The 20,018-nt window shown below is 42.2% G+C and overlaps 1 protein-coding gene across 2 annotated transcripts in view; it reads right to left on the minus strand.

Moving 5' to 3' along the window:
* fn1b (fibronectin 1b) overlaps positions 1–19,646 on the minus strand; it is a 34,873-nt gene extending 15,227 nt beyond the window's left edge. The window contains exons 1-25 of one of the 2 annotated variants that reach the window (XM_086024995.1): positions 19,367–19,646; positions 17,898–18,023; positions 17,560–17,697; positions 16,820–16,951; positions 14,915–15,052; positions 14,688–14,834; positions 14,422–14,604; positions 13,636–13,818; positions 13,214–13,390; positions 11,865–12,020; positions 11,651–11,779; positions 10,719–10,862; positions 10,208–10,329; positions 9,279–9,447; positions 7,569–7,745; positions 7,358–7,486; positions 6,544–6,633; positions 5,771–5,965; positions 4,771–5,049; positions 4,430–4,693; positions 3,963–4,057; positions 3,106–3,274; positions 2,049–2,135; positions 1,713–1,904; positions 89–367 (exon numbers count right to left, since the gene is read on the minus strand). In XM_086024995.1, coding sequence (XP_085881121.1) covers positions 89–367; positions 1,713–1,904; positions 2,049–2,135; positions 3,106–3,274; positions 3,963–4,057; positions 4,430–4,693; positions 4,771–5,049; positions 5,771–5,965; positions 6,544–6,633; positions 7,358–7,486; positions 7,569–7,745; positions 9,279–9,447; positions 10,208–10,329; positions 10,719–10,862; positions 11,651–11,779; positions 11,865–12,020; positions 13,214–13,390; positions 13,636–13,818; positions 14,422–14,604; positions 14,688–14,834; positions 14,915–15,052; positions 16,820–16,951; positions 17,560–17,697; positions 17,898–18,023; positions 19,367–19,508 — 4,042 coding nt within the window. In that variant the 5' untranslated portion in view covers positions 19,509–19,646. The remainder of the gene's footprint in view (positions 1–88; positions 368–1,712; positions 1,905–2,048; positions 2,136–3,105; positions 3,275–3,962; positions 4,058–4,429; positions 4,694–4,770; positions 5,050–5,770; positions 5,966–6,543; positions 6,634–7,357; positions 7,487–7,568; positions 7,746–9,278; positions 9,448–10,207; positions 10,330–10,718; positions 10,863–11,650; positions 11,780–11,864; positions 12,021–13,213; positions 13,391–13,635; positions 13,819–14,421; positions 14,605–14,687; positions 14,835–14,914; positions 15,053–16,819; positions 16,952–17,559; positions 17,698–17,897; positions 18,024–19,366) is intronic. The other variant, XM_086024996.1, reaches the window with a different exon arrangement.
* Between the last annotated feature and the right edge of the window lie 372 nt (positions 19,647–20,018).

Here is a 20,018-nt window from a genome sequence, read left to right on the forward strand (position 1 = left end):
GCTATCATTTTCAAATGGTAATGTTTTCATCAATTGTGTGATTAAAACTGGCATTCTCCTTACACATATAGTGAAATGTTAAAATCACCCGCTTGAGTTTGCTTTGTGTGTGTGGTTGGCTCGCTTTCTCCCTCTTCTGTAACCGTGACGATACTGATGTCATAGTCCACGCCAGGCTCCAAACCACGAAGCGTATAATAACCAGCTGATGCGTCCACCATATCTTGAAAAATGGGCAAGCTCTCGCCCGCCGTCGCTACCGTTATCCGGTAACCCGTTAGGGTGGAATAGTTCAGAGGGATCCAGCGCAGGCCAATGGTGGTGTCAGTAATGTCGACAAAGTGAATATGTCTCGGTGGACGTATGTCTGGAAGGGTTAGGCCAGGTGCAAAGCGCAAGCAACATTAGAAAGACACAAAGACAATGATTACCATACATGGATTAAGTCAATGAATTAAACATTCAGTGCCAGGATAGATACATTCAACATTCAAATTTGACGGAAAATCAACAGTTGAGGGCATGCACCACTTATATGATTATTACACACAAGATCTTCATGCAAATGTTAGCCAAAGACCCCAGCAGGTTATAATGGAAAAGCCTGGATTAAACAACACATAACATTTGTTAAACTCCATATCAACAATAGTTTAATAAATAAGAAAATAGTCTTATATTGATTCTCTGGCAGCAGAAAGTGCGTCTTTTCAGGAATTAGAAATGTGATTTTGCTAAATTATTATATTGTAGAGAGGAGTACTTTGCAGTGGAAGAATGTATGATCGTAAACAAATACAATGTAGCCCAAGGGTTTTTTGTTGATGATACTATGTGCCATAAATTAAACTTAAAGAGGAAGTCAACCCAACCATATTTTTTTCAAGAATAGGTTCTATGCAAGCCCACTAGTTGAAACAAGGCATTCTGATAAATATTGCGTTTGAGGAATAAGAGTTAATCCACCCATTTTTAGCCATCTCTGTGAGCGGCCATTTTGTCACTTCTGTCGACTGAAAATGATATCACATGGTCGTTACCTGAGCAGCTGTGATGTCATTTTCAGTCGACAGAGTGAAAGTGACAAAATGGCCGCCCCCTGAGATGGCCAAAAAACGGGGTGGATTTTGCTGATTAACTCTTATTCCACAAACACAATATTAACCAGTATGCCGTGTTTCAAGCAGTGGGCCTGCTAGGAACATATTCTTGAATAAAATATGTTTGAGTTGATTTACACCCGAGCTGTAGTCTAGGGTGTTAGCCCTAGACTAGCTTGAATGGCTAACTCTCCAGAATTTTATGTAATATTCTAAAATATATCATTATTTAAGAATTATTTTCTCAGCCCCGCCCCATGTATCCGTCAAGCCCCATCTCAAACCCCGGCAGAGTAAAATATCCTGGAGCCGTGTCTGCTTAAGGCCTTGTGAGGAAGACAACTCACCGAAATTTTCACATACAAAGCGAGCTATCTGCTTAACAATCGGTCTTGAATGATTTTTGCTCAGCAGATAGCTCCAGTATGAACCCCTAAACTTTGTTCTGCGCACAAAAAGTGATTGACATGGGGAACAGAGCTAATGTGTGTATTCCCCAATCTCACACAGCTGTTTCCCTCATCTCTCACATCAGAATCACACTTTGTAATTGCTACACAAGAGTGTAGTCTTCATTCAGCATGTGTGAAGGCCTTTCTTTGTAGCACTTACCTGGGGTGATAACAGTGGACACGGGCACACTTTCCAAATGGTCCTTGACAGTGAACACGCTTATGTTGTACTCCACCCCTAGATTCAGGTTCTCCAGCATGCACGAGGTTTGATCAGTCCTCACAAACTCCTCGATGCTGTTTCCTTTCTGTCCACTGGTCGGCGTGCTGGACACTCTGTAGCCGGTGATGTCTGCAGAGTGAGGGGGTGGAAAAAGACGTCAGATTTTGCTCATTTATGACTCACTGTTAGAAGTCGAAAAGATGTACCAGGAAAAGTGTTTCGGAGGTCAATGTCTAGACTCGGTGGGCTCCGGGTAGCCCGGTCAATATTTACCTGGTGTTTTGGAGGCTGTCCAGTGGACGGTGAGATCTCCTGTGTCAGAGTTGGACTTGACTCTCAGGTCAGTGGGAGGAGACAAGGCTGCAAGGAGACCACAGAACAAGCATTGCGACATTGAGCCTGTGCAAAACAATCATTTAGTAGTCCCTGTGAAGGGCCTGATTTACCAAGATCCCAAAAAGAGGCTGCCGAATTGTGTGTTCATGGTAACAGACTGCCAATTGGGGGGGTCATCTAGTAAGATGGCAGCGGAACTGGCAAGAGATGTATTAGAAGTGACGTCTACTCTATTTTTTTTACACTTGAGGAAGCTGTAATCATTTCCGCTCTGGACAATTTGGTAGATCACCACAAGTACAAAATGTATTTTGAAATGATGGCACTGGAAGTGTCAGTGGAAGAGACAAAGTAACCTTGGGTAGTTCTGCACAACGTCTTTTGCAGTATACACATTCCATGTCTGAGTAGAGAACACATTAAACAAAAGTACAGATAATTTTGAGGAAGCCAGCAACCTCATAAAAGTAAAGTTTTGTTTGATTTAACTCATTCCAGGGGCGTAGTAATTCGATGTATTTGCCTAACCTGCATGATACTGCGTTTAAAACCTGGAACAGCACACCCAATAAAACTACTCTGGGAGAGGAAAGCACCAATTGCCACAAAGTGCTAAAATAAGACAGACTGGGGGGGAGCGTAAAAGATCTGTTCTCCATCCTGTTGCATCTCAATTTAGAAATGGAGGAGGCATAGGCAAAATGTGAGGCGACAGGGAGAATGCTCCTGTTAGTTTAAGTATTCTACGTAAGTACTCTTCCCTTCTGTTGCTGTAACTCTCGAGGGTCACAAATTAAGACAGGTCGCAAATTTTTCTGTAAAATTTGTTCAGGCTTGCTATTTACAGATGGAAAATCAGGTACCGCGATTCATCTCGGGTTTGATGAATAACATTGGGTGCGTTCAATGAATGTATTTGCATCTACTCCTCCCCGTAGCTTGCACGGTTCGTAAACTTAGTAAATCAGGCCCAAAGTGTTTGATAGCTCCTCACAAGTGACAACGTTGCGGGTGATGGGGTTTCCACGGGGCCGACCATTGAAGATGGGCTGAACGCTGTATGTGTACTGAGTTCCGGGAATCAAGCCGGTTACATAAAGACGTCCAGTGTCAGAGGTCCTGTGTCTTGGAGACTCTCCTTGCTGGCTGGGGAGCACAGACAGCTGGAAAGAAGATCAGATCACTAAATGAGAAAAGCACACATTACGGTAGACCGCAAAGACATTACATCATAATGCTGAGCCTCTCATAAAGATCAAATCGACGCTACTCACGAAAATTTCATGATGAACTTATTTTGACCTTCTGTCATTATTTTCATGGTCACTACTCGATGCTTTAGTACCTTTTGCACAATGTTCTGCTCCCTAATAAGGAGTTGAATAGCAAAATTCAGGATAAAAACAAAACTGAAAGTTATCCATATGATTTTACAAACCCTCAGTGGAAGTACCAAAATGGGTAATGCCCATAGGTGTGCCAGGACAGGTAACATGCTAACATCCATCCATTATCCAATCCACTTATCCTCACAAGGGAGTGTTGGAGCCTATTCCAGCTGTCATCGGGCAGTAGGCGGGGGTTTCCAGACAATCCCAGGGCACACAGAGTGTCCAATCAACTTACCATGCATATTTATGGAATGTGGGAGGAAACCGGAGTACCCGGAGAAAACCCACGCAGGCACGGGGAGAACATGCAAACTCCACACAGGAAGGCCGGGGCCGGATTCGAACCCGTGACCTCTGCACTGTGAGGCGGACGTGCTAACCAGTCGACCACCGTGCTAATATACTCATTCAAATCATAAAGTCATTCCTTTTCATGGAGTGAGTTTGTCGTGGGTGCTACCTTGTAGCTAAACCTGCGGACAGGAATCCAGGTGATGATGATGGAGGTATCAGTGACCTCTGTGCTGAAAGCAGGTGCATTTCCCATCTGGGGAGCTGGAAAACAGAATGAAAGAATGATATGACAATTAGAAACCAGGAGTTTATTTGACTCTAAGTGGGTGAGGGGCTGGCAAGTCTGTTCCCACGCAAGATACAAAGTACAATTGTTCACATAGCTGACTTCAGAATGTGATCCGCCAAGTCAAAGGCACCATGATCCTGAAGAGGATAAGTGCTATGGAAAATGGATTGCTACCGTTGTACCACTCGAGACCAGTCTTGAGTCTCGAGACCACATTTATAGAAGGTCTTGGACTCGTCTCGGTCTCGATTGCCAAAAGTCTGGGTCTTGTCTTGGTTTCGGTGAGTCTGATTTTGAGCATAACGCAAGTGTAGATAATATCATGTTTTATGTCTTACACTCACCTGTGGTGAAATCCGTAGTAATGGGCTCACTAAGCACAGTATCCAGCTCAGAGTGCAGAGTAGCAGTATAATCAGTTTCGGGACGCAAATTCCTCAGAGCGTATTGGGTGACGCCACCGGGGATTCTCTTCTCAATTGGGCTGGAGCCCTGGATGCTCAAGAAGAGACGATAACCAGACACCACGGCGCGGGGAGCTTCCCAAATCACCAGAGCGCTGTCTGGGCCGATGTCAGTGAACTGCACGTTGGTCGGAGCATCCGGTTCTGGAAGGGAACAGAAAGTAAGACTTCCAACTTTGAACATTCCCAAATTTTGCGAGCCTCCTCAAAACAACACGTACTGGTAACCATCTCTCCCATTAGTGGCTCGCTCTCCACGCCCCCGTTAATGGCGTAGACGTAGAAGCGGTAGCGAGTGCCTGGCTGCAGGTGGGTGATGTCAGCGTAGGCGTTGGGCGACACCGGCAACTGGAGGGGTCTGATCTCCGTGCCATCAGGCCCGACGGGGGAAAAGGTGACCCTGTAACCTGTCACCTCGCTGGGTGGCCCATTCCACGTGATGGTGATCTTCACATCTGTGACCTCATAAAACTGCAGGTCGGTGGGGGCTGCCACCTCCTCTGTGGCACAAAATCAATGAATACAAATGAATTGACAAAAAAGACAATATGACGTTAAGTCACCAGATCTCTACAGATGAATGCTAATTAGACGTACACGTCCATGTACTAGTAAGTTCCTTGTCCTCACTAGTAGGGCAACTTTGGTGTACTAGTAGGACAATTACAGGCAAAACTCTGCACTTGTTGACACCTGCATGCTACTAGTAATGACATTTGATTGATTAGTTTTTAGTTTTATTATTACTAGTAAAATACAAAATGTTGTGTGAGGATTAGGAGACTGCTGCAAAATATTCAGTTCATGCCAACAAACCGAAGTGTTTGTGTGATTTTTTTTTTTTTTCAAACGTCTGTACGACAGTGACACAGCATTTGGAAATCCATGTGATAAAATGTTAGTATTCGTGTTCCAGATTAAACACATGACAGAAGAGAAATGTTCTTCAACAAAACAATTTCCAGCATCTGGTTTTACTTTTGAAAGCCTGATAAACATCGTTTAGCCTGACAAGTCAATAATCCAGCTGCAGATGTGATAAGGACTGATAGAGAATGTTTCTTGGTGTGTGTTGGTTTTCTTCACATTCTTTTCTCCTAATCTATGTGTGGGTCTGTTTCAAAGACCGCCGTGAATCACCCAGAGTTCATTCAGGGGCCGCGATGTGCTACAATCGTAAAAAACATCAGGACAGCTTACATCTTCATTGGTCAAACATACCTGGTTGAGAAGATCCAGCCGTATGGACCTGGACAAAAACAGGCTCACTCTCCTGGTTCTCCTCTACAGCGAAGATGCTGATGTTGTACAGCACACCGGGGAGAAGGTCAACCAGGGTCACCGAGGTCTCCGAGTCTGGCAGGTTCAGCTCGGTGCTGCTGCCTTCCACGGAAGGCGTGTACACCACACGGTAACCTGATTGCAGGCAGATGCAGACAGTCAACCACCATACACATATGTATGATTTTAGATATCCAGGGTTGCAAAATTCCATAGGGGAGTAACAGAAATTCATAGGAATCAAACATGGATTTACAAAATTGAAAGTTGGCTCTATCAAACAACCAAATTCCATGATACAGTGACATTTTTTTCCATTTACAAAACTTGGTCACTTGGTCATCTTTTTTTGCTTTGCGTTGCGGGTCAAAATTTGCTTCAAATACGATGCTGCTCAAGTGACGTGGAAGAAAAATGGAGCACTTAAGGTGGTGTTATGCCCTCACATGTGGGTAAGGAGAGCTGACTATTTTGCATGGATGTCTCCTTAAGACAAAATAAAATGTTTCCGTTTACGCTTCACTATGATATACCTTGCCATTAGATTAACATTGACTCTGTGTTGATTGTAATACATTCCCATAAAAATTTCCAATTTGGGAAATTTCACAAACTCCCCATCTTAACTTTCCATGGAAAATTACCAGAAACTTTCTGGAAATTTACCGGACATCATCTACTGCTTAGCACACACAAAACAAGTCGTTGATTACCAGTAATAGGAGCTTGAGGTCTGGACCATCTGATGCGGATCGACGTCTCCCCGACATCATCGATAGCGTGCTGAGCAGGAGTGTCAGGAGCTGAAAAAGAAGGGAGCATTGGGATTTTTGTGCCGCTTTTATTTGGAACATTTACTCCAAAAGTTTGACCAGGCTCAAGCAGCCTCAGCAGTGAGGCTCAAGTGTTGCCACTTGTTGTGAACGTTAAGGTATAGTGTTATTTGATTGTTTTTCTTTTTATTGTAACTAATAATAATTAAGTACAAAAGTACAGCAATGTGGAACTTGAAGTTGGAATATTTTAAAAAAAAAACTTTTTTTACATTTAAATATCTGTTAATTAGAGCTTTTTTTTTTAATATTTGGACATTTGGGGAATATTATAAACAATTATGTTGATGTGCTGAATGATTTTGAAATTGGAATGGTTTCATTTGGTCAAGAAATGCGGAAGGAGAAGGTAGACTGTGTGCATTAATTTCGGAATGTTGTCAGAAAACAAACGCAGAAAATGAAAATGTGGGAATTTTGGTGAATGTGAAAATCATTTACTCAGGCCATGGCCCTATCTCCAAGAAAAATAGTGCTTTGCCGCCATCTTGTGGCATTTATGGGTAATTGTAAAACTTTTAAGAGTGGGGTTCATTGTGTAAGGCAGGGAGGGCTCAGTCCCTGGGAATACTTTATTTCTGTTTTCATGATTTCCTATGAAAAAAAAAAATCCAAACCAGAAAAAATAAGATTGGAAAATCAATTGCTTTGGACTTTAAAGGTTGTGCTGTACAGCAAACACGCTTGTTCTTACCAGTCGTTTGGGATGTTGACAAAATGAGGGTGGCATCTCCCTCCTCTGGAAGCTCGTAGACATTGACATTGTATCTGCGCCCTGGCAGAAGGTTATCAATGGTGACAGAATTGGATGTCCGAGGAAGATCTGAAACAGATAAGGTAAAGATACGCGATGAACACACCTGCATTTGGGTCTACATGTGCGCTAGATCGTTGTTCCTATTTACCCAAGACTTGCCGCTGTGCACCCTCCTCACTGAGCTCATACTCCACTCTGAAGCCGGAGATGGTGGCTGACGCCGAAGTCCAGGACACGACAAAGCTGTTTGAGGTGATTTCCGTCACGGATTCGGAAGTGTCAACCAGCGGCGGAGGCTTGTTTGTCTCTCCCTCGGAGGTTTCCACTTGAGAGGAAAAGGGATGTGGTTTTGTTAAGTAACCTTTCAGAGCATGAGTAGAATGACTAAGGCGCACTTTTAGAACACTGTGTCCACTTCGGTCCTACTAGTGCACATAAATCTTACTAGTATGCTATTGTGCTGCACTCTTAATGCTACTGCGCCCAACGAGTCGGGACGTCTCGCACATAAGTAGCCTCCTAGATGCTATGAGTATCAAGCATCAAAATGGTCACTAAGAGTTTTTCCGATGTATAAGTTGTCTTACTATGATGCCAAAAGTTGTACAACTACGGTGTAGAAATGTCATACATTAGTGGAAGGCGGTAGTGGAGTAAATTGTACCTTTTGTTCAACTTGTGCATCCTACTCATTCTTGATTCTACTAGTATATAAATAATTACCAATACTGTAATATTCTTGAGGGGTCCCTACCCTAGAGATGTGTCCATATGAACATTTGTTTGAGCATTTAGTACTAGTATGCTCTTTGTTCTCACTAGTAAGACAATCCAGCACACTAGTAAGGCTGACTGTGTCTTACTAGTTTTTCACTCCTACTACTTTTCACGCACAGACAACTACATGTTACTAGTGATGTAAAACTAGGGTCCCAGAGGCTACTAGTCTGTGACACAAGCCTACTAAATGGCCTAGTAGTTTTACTAGTGCAGCACAGGAGTTTACTAGTAAGGTTTAATGACATACTAGTGGGTCAAGAGTGGCACTAGTAGTGAAAAAAAGCAAAAAGCATCTTTCTCCTAGTACCTAAGGCTAAGGTGCACGGCCGCATGCCTTAGTCATTCAACTAGTGCGCTGAAATGAGAGGACAAAAAAGCGTACTAGCACATGGAGCTTAAGTAAGATAGAATTGATACTGAATAAATACTCAAACAGCTTTCCGTATGGACACTTCGTTAGGGATGAATCTTATGGCTCTTTAAAAAAGACATAAAAGCTCAGTTGTCATTGACAAAGGAAGATATCGATTAAACATGGTGATTATTATTTTAGGGCAGTGTTTACTTTATTATGAATAACCTTTATTGAGCCAAGGCCCATATTTCACATCTGAAAAAAAAATCACGGCATACCACTTAGCAAATTGATTCACAAAAAGTATATAAAAAGGTTAATTATGTAACTTCAGTCATTTAGTGGAACAGCATTTCATTGTTCTGCCTGTTACTATATGTGGTTGGCATGGATAAATTAACCCCCAAAATTTATGAGGACATTTTTAGGGGGTCAAAATAAGAGAGATCTCTCATGGTACACTAATGTGCCACAGCACACTGGCTGAGAATCACTGTTTTAGAGTTGTTGACAGTTGTGCAGAAATACACTGCCTCATTCTGACAGAAGTTTCAAATATTTGGGTTACCTTTGGCTCCATGAAATGAGCGTAATGCAACTCTTCCTTGTATGATCTACCTCACCTCAAGTAGCAAAGGCATCATTTTTGACATAGCTGTATGTGGAATGTGCAGGTGTGAGTTGATAGCAAGACAACATTTGGAAACGTGTAGGTTTACTCACAAGAACCATGGGTGGTGGTGAAATCGAAACGCGTGACCTCACGTTGTCCGTAGCGCAAGATGCTGATCAGCTGACCCTCATAGGTGACACCGGGACGCAGACCGGAGATGGTGTAGGAGTTGAGGTGACCGGGAACGACCACCTCCCTCCACGGACTACGGGAATTTTTCTAGAAACAACACAGATGAGATTTTTTTCAAACAAACCTCTCAATGATAACAATATTTTTTCCCTCTAAAACCAAATTGTTTTTGTTAAAATGCAGTGATCCAAATTCTTATGCACAGAAGTGTGTCAAGACATGTTGTATGGTGCAAAGAACTGAAAGTAGTCATTTCTTAAATTTTCAGTTATTTATGACCTACAAAATGAGGCAAAACAGTTCACAACCTGAGATCTATGCGCGTCTAGTAGTATTACTAAAACGCTATATGATAAATAGTGGAATTGTATAATGTCACTAACAGTACTAGTAGTAAGCAGTTGTCAACTAGAGCACAATTTTGTCTCACTAGTAGTTGTTTTACTAGTTTGTCAAAGATGTCCTACTAGTGAAGACAAAGTGCATACCAGTACACGGACCTCAAGGATACTGAATAAATACTCCAACAGTTTTATAAAAAGCCAGCCTAAGTACTGTGTACTAGTGCACTAGAAGAATGAGGACAAGGAAACTACATATCATGTACAACTGCATTAGCTGACAATGGCTTGTTACTTGTACCACTAGTGACATTTGAAAAAGGTAAACAAGTCAAAGTTATGTAGTGCTTCACTAGCAGGACTAGGAGCATGCAGATGTCAACGAGTGAACAGTTTTGCCTCACTAGTATCATGTAGTCCTTCTTTGATTAAGGGACAGAGTAAAAAGACATTGAAAATTCAAATCATCAGTATCGGTGAGACAGGGAGACGTTATTGCGACTCACAATCTTCCATTTGAGGATATATTGCGTGATCTGAACAGATGAGGGCGGGTTCCACTGGATGGGGTGCGAGTCGGGCTGTTTGCCCGCCTCCGTGATGATGACCTGGACTGGCCTGTGGCCGCCTGGAAAGTTACAGCGAGACTCGATGAGAGAAAGAAGAAGCTGGAGGCGACATCCAGTACGTTAACATGATGGTGTTACAGTTCCGTAGCTGTGGGTTAGTGTGGGTGAAAGATGGCTTCTGTGCTCACAAACAATCTCACAGTGTGACATAACACCTGTGTACTATGCTCACCACTATTTATCTGCCCACCTTTACTGGCATGTATCGTTCTTTCATTGGTACTGGTCAGATGTCGACAAAAATACTTAGGTCTGGTGGAACTTCAGAATGGGAGCTAGAGTACAAAGTTTGACATTGCGCAAGTCTTTTTTTTTTAAACTCAGGCAGTGGGCGTGGTTGCTCATGAGGAGTAGGATATGTTGTTCTTAATGCGTAAGTGTTTCTCACCTTGGTAATTCTGCTGGGGTTCACACCTCATTTCTCCAATCTCGTTACCGTAGCAATAACAGCGATAGTGGATGCCATGGATGACTTTGTCCCATGACTCTCCAATTTGATAGAACGCCCTTGTCTGTGGCTCCTGACACTGGTCTGTTATGGGAGACGAGAATGACGTGGTTGCATTTGTTTAACTAGCCGAAGCACGTAGCATACATTTCAACGAAAAAACGCATTTTGGGTGTCACCAAATTTAACAGACCTGCTCAGCATTCACACCTGAGATCTTGTAAATAAGTCACATGACACCAGGGAAGAAAATGGCTAATTGGGCCCAATTTGGACATTTTCACTTACGAATGTTCACTTTTTTTGCCTCAGGTTTAAACGTTAATGGTGGTGTATTAAGTTAGTTTAAAGGGTCAGATCTTTACAAAATGGAATTACCCTCTCACCGAAATCGTACTTCTTTTCCACCAATTTAGTATGTTTAACCGGAACTTTGGGGTTATGACCTCTTGTGACAAATTTAGTCAAAGAACAGATATAAGTTCATATCAACCAAGCCATTAAAGTAAATTCAGAGATTTGTTTCTAAATAAGTGGATATATGTTCTCAGATCAAACGTCAGGATGTGTAGGAATAAGAAATATGCTAGATGAAGCAGCAGCTATTTTTCAGTAAAAAGGCCCACAGCATTCGAGTGCATACTGTAGGCAACGGCTTCATTTTTCCACACTTTGAAGGCTCATTTTATATAACTGGCTTTTGGAATTTGTTTTTTTAATCATTCAAATTTGGCAGGGTTGTCCACAACACTCTGCTGCGTGGTGTGTCAAATTTAGAAGTCATTTATTTTCACATTACAGGGAATTTAAGACTTGAGGCTAACTTTTTACCTACAAATATTGACTCAGTGCCACCAAGGCTAAGAACTTACCAATAGCATCACACTTCCAACGTCCACGTCCCTGTCCATAGCAGGTACAGTTCATCATGTAGCCCTCATCGTGGCGCTTGGAGAACTCCTGGTTGACATCATAGGTCGAGCCCTCCACAATACACTGATCTGGACACACAAAGGTCAGAGAGTAACACACCCTTGTTGACGGATGACTTAACTCGTGAGCTTCATGACATCTTGTGGCTCTTACCTCGCAGCTGAGAGTGAGCGATACAATTCCACTCCCCGCGACCATTGCCGAGACATGTGCACTGCATCATATGCCCCATGACGTCATGGCGTTTGTCCCATTTGTCACCAACGCGGTGCATGACGCCGTCGTTAGTTGTGCACACCTCCTCGTGGGCTACGGGAAAGGCACACAGATAAGAACAAGAAGTACTCTGTGTTTCAACAGTACGAACACATGCTTGTGGGTATTGATTTGTTTCTGTTTGAGTTCAAACCTCTCCAGTGTAGCCGATGCCAAATACTCAATAACACGTAAACTAACTCCACAACAGTTACTGGATTTCACACACCTTGATTGTCAACAAGTTGCCCAAAGAATTTACCCTCTGGACTAAATGCTGGCAATTTGTGCCCATCTTTCTTTGATTCTTTTGAAGCATTTTAGCTATGTTATGCAAATGTCACGAAACTTCACAAGGTTCAAATTTAGCAGTTTCCAACTTTTTAAATAAACCAATAATGTATTGCTTATGTCAAGTTGTACTTTTTGGCGATATCCTGGCCACTTCTGGCAAAGTGAAACACATGAAAATGTTGTTGTTGTTTTTTTTAAATGCACGTTATTTACTGGATTGAGTCACACACTTTGGGTGAAATGTGTTCTTTCTAAAAATTCCTGAATTTGTTGTGTGTGTTTTCTATCAGACTATAAAATATATCAATTTTTGGACAAGGGAGCAATTTCATTTAATATTCTCAGTTTCCCAAATAGTCATTCAGGAGAAATGAATGGTGTAATTGTGATTGTGGTTGAGATACCATCTGCTGACCATTGAGAAGAATTACTTTTTAATTGTAATTTAGGAAGTGGACGATCTCTCTGTTGGCTGCAGAAATTTGAAAATTGGTTGGGTTGCACATGAGCGAAATGTGGTAAACTGATGTAATTTTCGAGAAGGGAAAATTAAAAAGTAAAAACATGTCACTTAATTACATTTTAATCATGTGTCACCGATGTACATTTTCAAATTAAAGAGGCAGTCAAGTTAAACATTTTTCTTACAATATGTTCGATACGACCCCACTCGTTTAAATACAATGTTCTGATTAAAATAGGTGGATTTTGCTGCTTAATTCATATTCCATAAACGCAATATTAATCAGATTACCGCGTTTGGACTAGTGGAGCTGCATAGTCATAAATATTATTGTTAAGAATATTTTTGACTTGACTTCCCCTGTAAGTAAATTCAAAGGACTATATTTTCAGTGCAGTCATCCTGGCTATATTTGAACCGTCTCCTTGCATGCAAGTTCATAGTCAATTCTATCCCTCATTGTTCTTGAAAGTGGACCTCACACACTCACCGGCCATGGGGCAGAATCCAAAGTGTTGATCGGCATCATAGTTGTACGTGGTTCCGCACCACTTCATGTTATCACGGCGGCCATCAGACGTGCAGTCGGTGTAGTTGCGGCCGCTGTACAGGTAGGGGAAGTGGCAAAGGGCGCCGTTGGAGTTGCCTCCTCGTGTGGCCACAATGGCTGGTAATGATGTGGAGGAAACAATGCTATCTTAGATACTACTCATAGATACTACTCTTAGATACTACTTTTCCATGCAGATTGTCCATTTCGTCCTGGGCCAAGAATATCCAACAGACCAATAGGACCAAATGGAAAAAACCTGTTTGTGTGACTTTTTTCTACAGAGTCTGTGCCAGTATTAACTAAAACACCTCTAAATAAGTCAAGACATGGTTGACAAGAGCATCTATCATTCTTCTTACCATTCTTCTCAGTACAGTACGAGTACTGCTGGTCTCGCTCATAGTCTGAGGAGGTCGAACACCAGAGTTGGCCATCCGTGCGTCCGTCCGTGGTGCAGGAGTAGTAGGTCTTCCCCATGAAAACAAATGGGAATACGCATGGCTGGCCATTGGAGTTGCCACTGTACACCTGGTTACGGGCCTCTGGATAAAACAAGAATTTCAATTTGCTGTTAATTGATGGTTTTGAAACCTCCATGAAACTTTTTTTTTTTTTTAATTTTGGAATGGATGATGGGCTCCGAAGAAACAAACACTGACACTTGCACTAAAAACTCAACTAGAGCAAATTGAAGATTGGTGGTGAGAAGGGCAGTGTGGGCAGTTGAATAGGTCGTGTACTCCAGCAGTCAACTGATTTTTCATTAATTTATTTGTGATGGAGAATTTTAGAGGCATTTGAATTGACGGAAAATAAGGACGGAATCGCTTTAAAAGGATGAGGACGGAGGGGTCGGAGGATGATTATTTTTATGAATAAGGAAGGAGGGACGAGGACAGAAGGGTACCCGGGTCGTGGACTGAGGACGGACCGGCAAAAAGTGCCCATCTCTGCTTTCACTTAAGTACCGAGCGTGACTACTTTTGCCACATCTGGAGCATTCACAGACAATGCGCAAACTCTGCAGTTGTATTAAACCTTCTTTAATGGGTGAATGGAATAACAAAGCACAACTACCAGAGATTTGTCTTAAAAGGTTTCTTTGAAGGCTAAATGAAAGTGAGAAGCGTTTCTATTCCACTCACCCCACTCCTGACAGCTGACTCCATTGCCCAGACATGTACAAAGCATCTGCTTGCTGCCCTGGCTTCTGATCCAACGCTGTCCGTCGTAGTAGGTGGCTCCAGAGTCGGTGCGGCAGGTTCCTTCAATGGGAGGCTCGGGTTGCAGCTGAGGATGGAGGGGGCTCACCACCACCGAACCTGTGCCTGTTAAAAAACGAAGCAATTGAAAGTGTGAAGAGGTGGCAACATGGATGCCCGATTGAAGGGTGTTGGGTTTCCTTTCTCACCTTGGCCCGCGTTGTGGCGCTCGCACTTCCACTCTCCACGACCGTTTCCCAAACACAAGCACTGCAGCGTGTGCCCACTGGCGTCATTCTTTGACCATGTGTCTCCAATGCGGTAGGACCTTTTGGTGTCCTGGTCATTGCAACGGTCTGGGCGAAGAGCCAGAGTAGTCAGAACCGGCTACGAAAACATGACCAAAGTGTGTGTACGTGATTGTGCATCAGCCTACTCCTTGAGGTGCATGTGATTCGGCCATTTCCCTCGCCCAGGCAAGTACAGTCCAGCATCATCCAACCTTGGTAGGGTTTCTCCCACGTCTCCCCCACCACATACGACGAGGCAGCAGTATTGTCGTAGCAACGCTCAGCTGGGTAGAAAAGCAAGCAAGTATGGAAAAGTGTTTCAGCATTTATTTGATATCCTCGATATCTAGCTTGAGGTCCGTGTGCTAGCATGTGCTTTGTCCACACTCGTAAGATAATACAGTGTACTAATAAAATGACTCTCACTAGTCATGCTTTTCCACAACTAGTGCCACCTTTGACCTACTTGTGTATGCAATTAAACCTTACTAGTATGGCGCTGCACTATTAACACTACTAGGCTCACCCAGTAGGTATGTGCCATGCACTAGTAGCCTCCTGGACCCTACTACTACTAGAAACATCAAAACCAACTGCTGTAGTTGCCTCACTAGTTGTCACCAAAGTAGTCCTACTAGTGTGGAGGAATCATACAGTAGTGAAAGGCAGTAGAGGATAAATGTTACTAGTAAAGCACAGTTTGACAGGTGTGTCTAATGGTTCTACCCCTGTGATGAATTGTCTTACTACTAAGGTCAAAGGGCGTACTGTCCTAATTCATAGACCTTAAAGTGGAAGTCAACGCAAACATATTTTTTTCAAGAATATGTTTTATGCAAGCCCACTAGTTGAAACAGGGCATTCTGATAAATATTGCGTTTGTGGAGTAAGTGTTAATCCACTCGTTTTTAGCCATCTCTGGAAGCGGCCATTTTGTCTTCTGTCGACTGAAAATGACACGGCTCAGATTCAGAGAACAGGTCAGCTGTGATTGGTCGTTGTAAGAAGTTGTGATGTCATTTTCAGTCGACAGAAGAACAAAATGGCCACCCCCAGAGATGGCTAAAAACAAGTGCATTTAGCTACTTAACTTATATTCCACAAACGCAAAATTAATCAGAATGCTGTGTTTCAACTAGGGGGCCTGCTGGGAACATATTCTTGAAAAAAATATGCTTGGGTTAACTTCCGCTTTAAGGTAGAAGCCATTGATATTCAGACGAAGGTCCATGTACTTCTTCCTCACTAGAAAGACAACTTTGGCATACATAATAGAAGGACAACTTCATTTTATTCGTGAGGCAAAAGTAAACACTACTTGACAATTGTAAGTTCCAAGTACTAGTAGTGACATAAAATACTACTCGTTAATGTGTTAGGATTGGGGTTAGTAATAGTTAGTGTGCAGACTTAACTAGTGCCCAGTTTTGCCTCACTGGTAACTTTTAATTGTCCTAAAAGTATGTCAAGGATTTCTGACTAGTGTGCAGAAATGTCATACAATAGTGAAAGGCAGTTGTGGAAAAAATGAAGCAGTAGAACAACTGCGTCCTACTAGTAGGAAAGTAAGGACGGAAGCGCTACAAAAGGACGAGGACGGGTCGGGGTCGAAGGATAATCATTTTTATGAATAAGGACGGAGGGAGGAGGACGGAAGGGAACCCAGGTCGCGGACGGAGGACGGACCGGCAAAAAAGGATCAAGTGCCCGGCTCTGCAAAGAGCATACCAGTTCATGTGCATCGGGCTGGATATAAGAGATATTGGATAAATGTTTAAATGTCTTTATTTTATTAAATCCGCATTTAAGGCTTGGAAGGCTGGGCTATGAAATCCCGCCCATCAGGTTTTCCACCAAGTGCATGTGGAGAATTGTGAGATGAGCATAGAAGAGATGTGCTGTTATGCACTCTTTGTTTGACTGGTCCGTTAAATATTTACAGCGATATTAAACACAAGTTGGTCTTTGAGTTTGTGAATGTGCTTTCATTCACTTTGCAAGCTGGCCTACCCAACCAGTGAAAACATGTTCATTTCATAAACGTTACCCACCCACGGGCTTGCAGGTCCACTCTCCTTTGCCATTTCCAAGACACACACACTCCAGCATGTAGTCAGCAGTATCATGAGGCCTCTGCCAGGTGTCCCCGATTTTGTAAGACCTTCCGCCTTCATGGCAACGATCTACAAATGACAACATAAGAGGTTCATTTAGCTGGAAGAGAGAGTGAGTATTGCTGTTACTCTGCTTGTATGTGTTGATGCCCTGTTTTAAAGGAGCAGTTGTTTGAAGGTGTATGATAGGTCACTGAGGGTGTAGTAGTACACAAGCCCGACTTCTCTGCAGGCAGCGTGGGTTCAGTTTCCACTTGTTAGCGTTAAGCTAGCAGACTTTCATCAAATGAAATATATGGTTAGGTTGAACAATTTGGGAATTTAAATATACTAGCTATATTGAATTCTCTTAATTTTCATTTTATTTCCTCAAAGTGATGTTATACGATGGTCTCCCATTTGTTGACAGTGAGAGCGCTAAGGAACACTTTAAAAGGTGTCTTTTAATACGTTTAAATATGGATTAGGGAATGATAAAACTACCGTATATGGCAAAAATGATATACTCTATATATCACAGATTTTCACTTCGCAGGTGGCGGTGGATCTGGAACGTATCCCCCCGAAATAAACAACCTCAACCAACTCAGGTTAGATAACGCTAAGACAAAGCAAATACATTTTCTGAACAAGAACGTCAGTGTTGAAAACTCTCCAGCATATTTTAGGTAACTTACTTGCGATGGTACAGCTGATCTTGCCCCGACCTGATCCAATGCAAGTGCAGTCCCACATCATTCCGTCCTTTGGTCTCTCGTAAGTTTCACCAACCTGGTATGTCCTGTCATTGTGCTTATCATAACAAGACTCCTCCACTAATAAAAGTAAAAAGGAAACACAATACAATAACAATACAGTAGTCAGAGGGGCTGCATGGTGAACCAATTTCTCTTGCATTAATACGCATGCTAGTTCAATAAACTGAGTGCTTGATAAAGTCAAATACTCTACACAACAGAGTAAGTTCCCCATTATAACGAGTCTAACAATAATAGAAAAAAAAACTGTCACTGACCTTCAGGCTTAGTTTTACATTTGATGCCTTGTGCTCCATTGCAGGTGCATAACAGTGTGCTTCCCCGGTAAGGTTTCTCCCACTGCTCGTTCACTCTGAATGAGCGACCGTTTTCCTCGCAGCCAACTACAGTACAGATCAAAAAGACGCTTAATGGTCACATCATTATCAGATGAACACTTTAATAATATTCAATCTGTCTCACACGACGAGCAACCGATTCATCTAAACATTTTTGTGGGTGTGGTTTGCCACTTGTTTGAGATTTGAGGAACGCTTACACAAAATCTTGCACTTGCACATCATACTGAGAGCTGTTTCTAATATTAAGACCCAGATAGAAAACCATTTATTAAATATCCTTGGTATCCAACTTAAGGTATTAGTAGGTTCTTTGTCTGAACTAGTGAGACAATTCAGTGCACTGGTAGGACAACCCTCTTAATGTTTTTTTTTTCCATTACTGCTGTCACTTTTGGCCTACTAGTAGGCAATTCAACCTTACTAATGAACTACTGTGCACTAGTAACAGCACTAGGCCCAACTAGTAGGTAATGTCTCACAGTATAGTAGCCTCCAGGACTCTAATAGTAGCACCGAAATGCCCGTTAGTAGTTTTGACTCACTAGTAACATATAGATGTAATATGTGCAATGTAATGTGCAGAAAAAAAATGTTACTTCAGACATAGTCGTTCTACTAGTACAACCTAATCATTCTAATAATGCACTGAATTGTCTTACTATATGGACAAATAGTGTACTAGTGAATGGACCTTAAGCAGGTTAGCAAGGATATCGAATAAATGCTCTAACAGCTTGTTTGTGCAGTTATTCCAACCAGGAGGACAATTTTGGTATACTAGTAGGACAAGCACATGTGGCAAGATTGTGTGACAATGACATTATAAATTTGTATTAGTGAACATTCAGTGCTCTACTATAAGTGCATATTTTTACTGATGCGCAATGTAAGTACAGAATGCAGAAATGTATCTGTTGTGGAAGGCATGGTGTAAAATTATTTACTTATAAGACACTGTCATTGTATAAGACATTCAATTATCTTACTAGTTAAGAGTCGGACAAAAGAGCTTGCTACTACATGGAACTAAAACTGTGAATAACGGATACTTAATAAATGCTCAAAAGGCTTTTTACAGGCTCCCTCATGGTGATAGTCTCGGTATGTTGCTGCTTACTGCAAAATTACAACCACAATAGAGTACTACAATTTCTGTATTGTCAAATTATTGTCTTTTTCCCCCCAACTGACACTGTCAATTGAATGTGAGAATTAGTTGTAAAGGCAGGATGTATAAATAAATGCACTGCATATTGAAGTAAAACAAATCAAATCAAAACAGTGATTAATAAACTTGAACTTCAATATTAAAATCATCAACCTACAACTAAAAGTCAAGGCAAAAACTTGCTGAAATGAAGCGAGTGAATAATGCACGCACAAACCTGCACTGACAGCCTCTGTTTCGTGGAAATCAGGATACACCTGATACTGTCCACTCTGTCTTTTATTCTTCGGCAGACCGTGGACCACTGCGCTGAACACGCACGCCGCCACCAGAACCCTCGTGAGTGGGACACCAGACATTTTACGTGCAAAAAGAAAGACAACCGAAAGTGAAAAGAAGAGCAGTTCCCTCTCTAAAGAAAAAGGACAAGCCTAGATCGTATCAGTGGGTTTTGTTGTACCCACTGCCGTGCAGCCGGTGCGCAAGGCTGAGGCGACTGAAGCGCAGAGCTTATATGGGCTGGCCGCGCGAGTGTGATGCAGCCTGCTGGTCAACAGGAGGAGGAGGGGGGAGCTGGGACCTGGTTGCCGTTGACACTCCCTTTTCAAGAAAACAAAGAATAACAGCGGTGGCAAACGTGCTCACGTGGAGAATTACAGTTCTTGAGCAAAAAAATAATTGGGAAAAAATGGGGGGGGTAGGTCCGGTGAAAGTGTGTGGAAAAAAGTATTTTTTCAAATACAGTACTGTAATGAGGTATTTGTACTTTGTTAATGTATGAATGTGGAATGAAAGTGAAGCTCTGCAATTAAAAATGTTCTGCAGAAGGAGCATTGCAGGATAGAATGATCAATTTATAATTATTGACT

The sequence above is a fragment of the Filicampus tigris genome, chromosome 3 (assembly GCF_054856515.1).
Source record: "Filicampus tigris isolate MCC_2025a chromosome 3, RoL_Ftig_1.0, whole genome shotgun sequence".
Lineage (NCBI taxonomy): Eukaryota > Metazoa > Chordata > Actinopteri > Syngnathiformes > Syngnathidae > Filicampus > Filicampus tigris.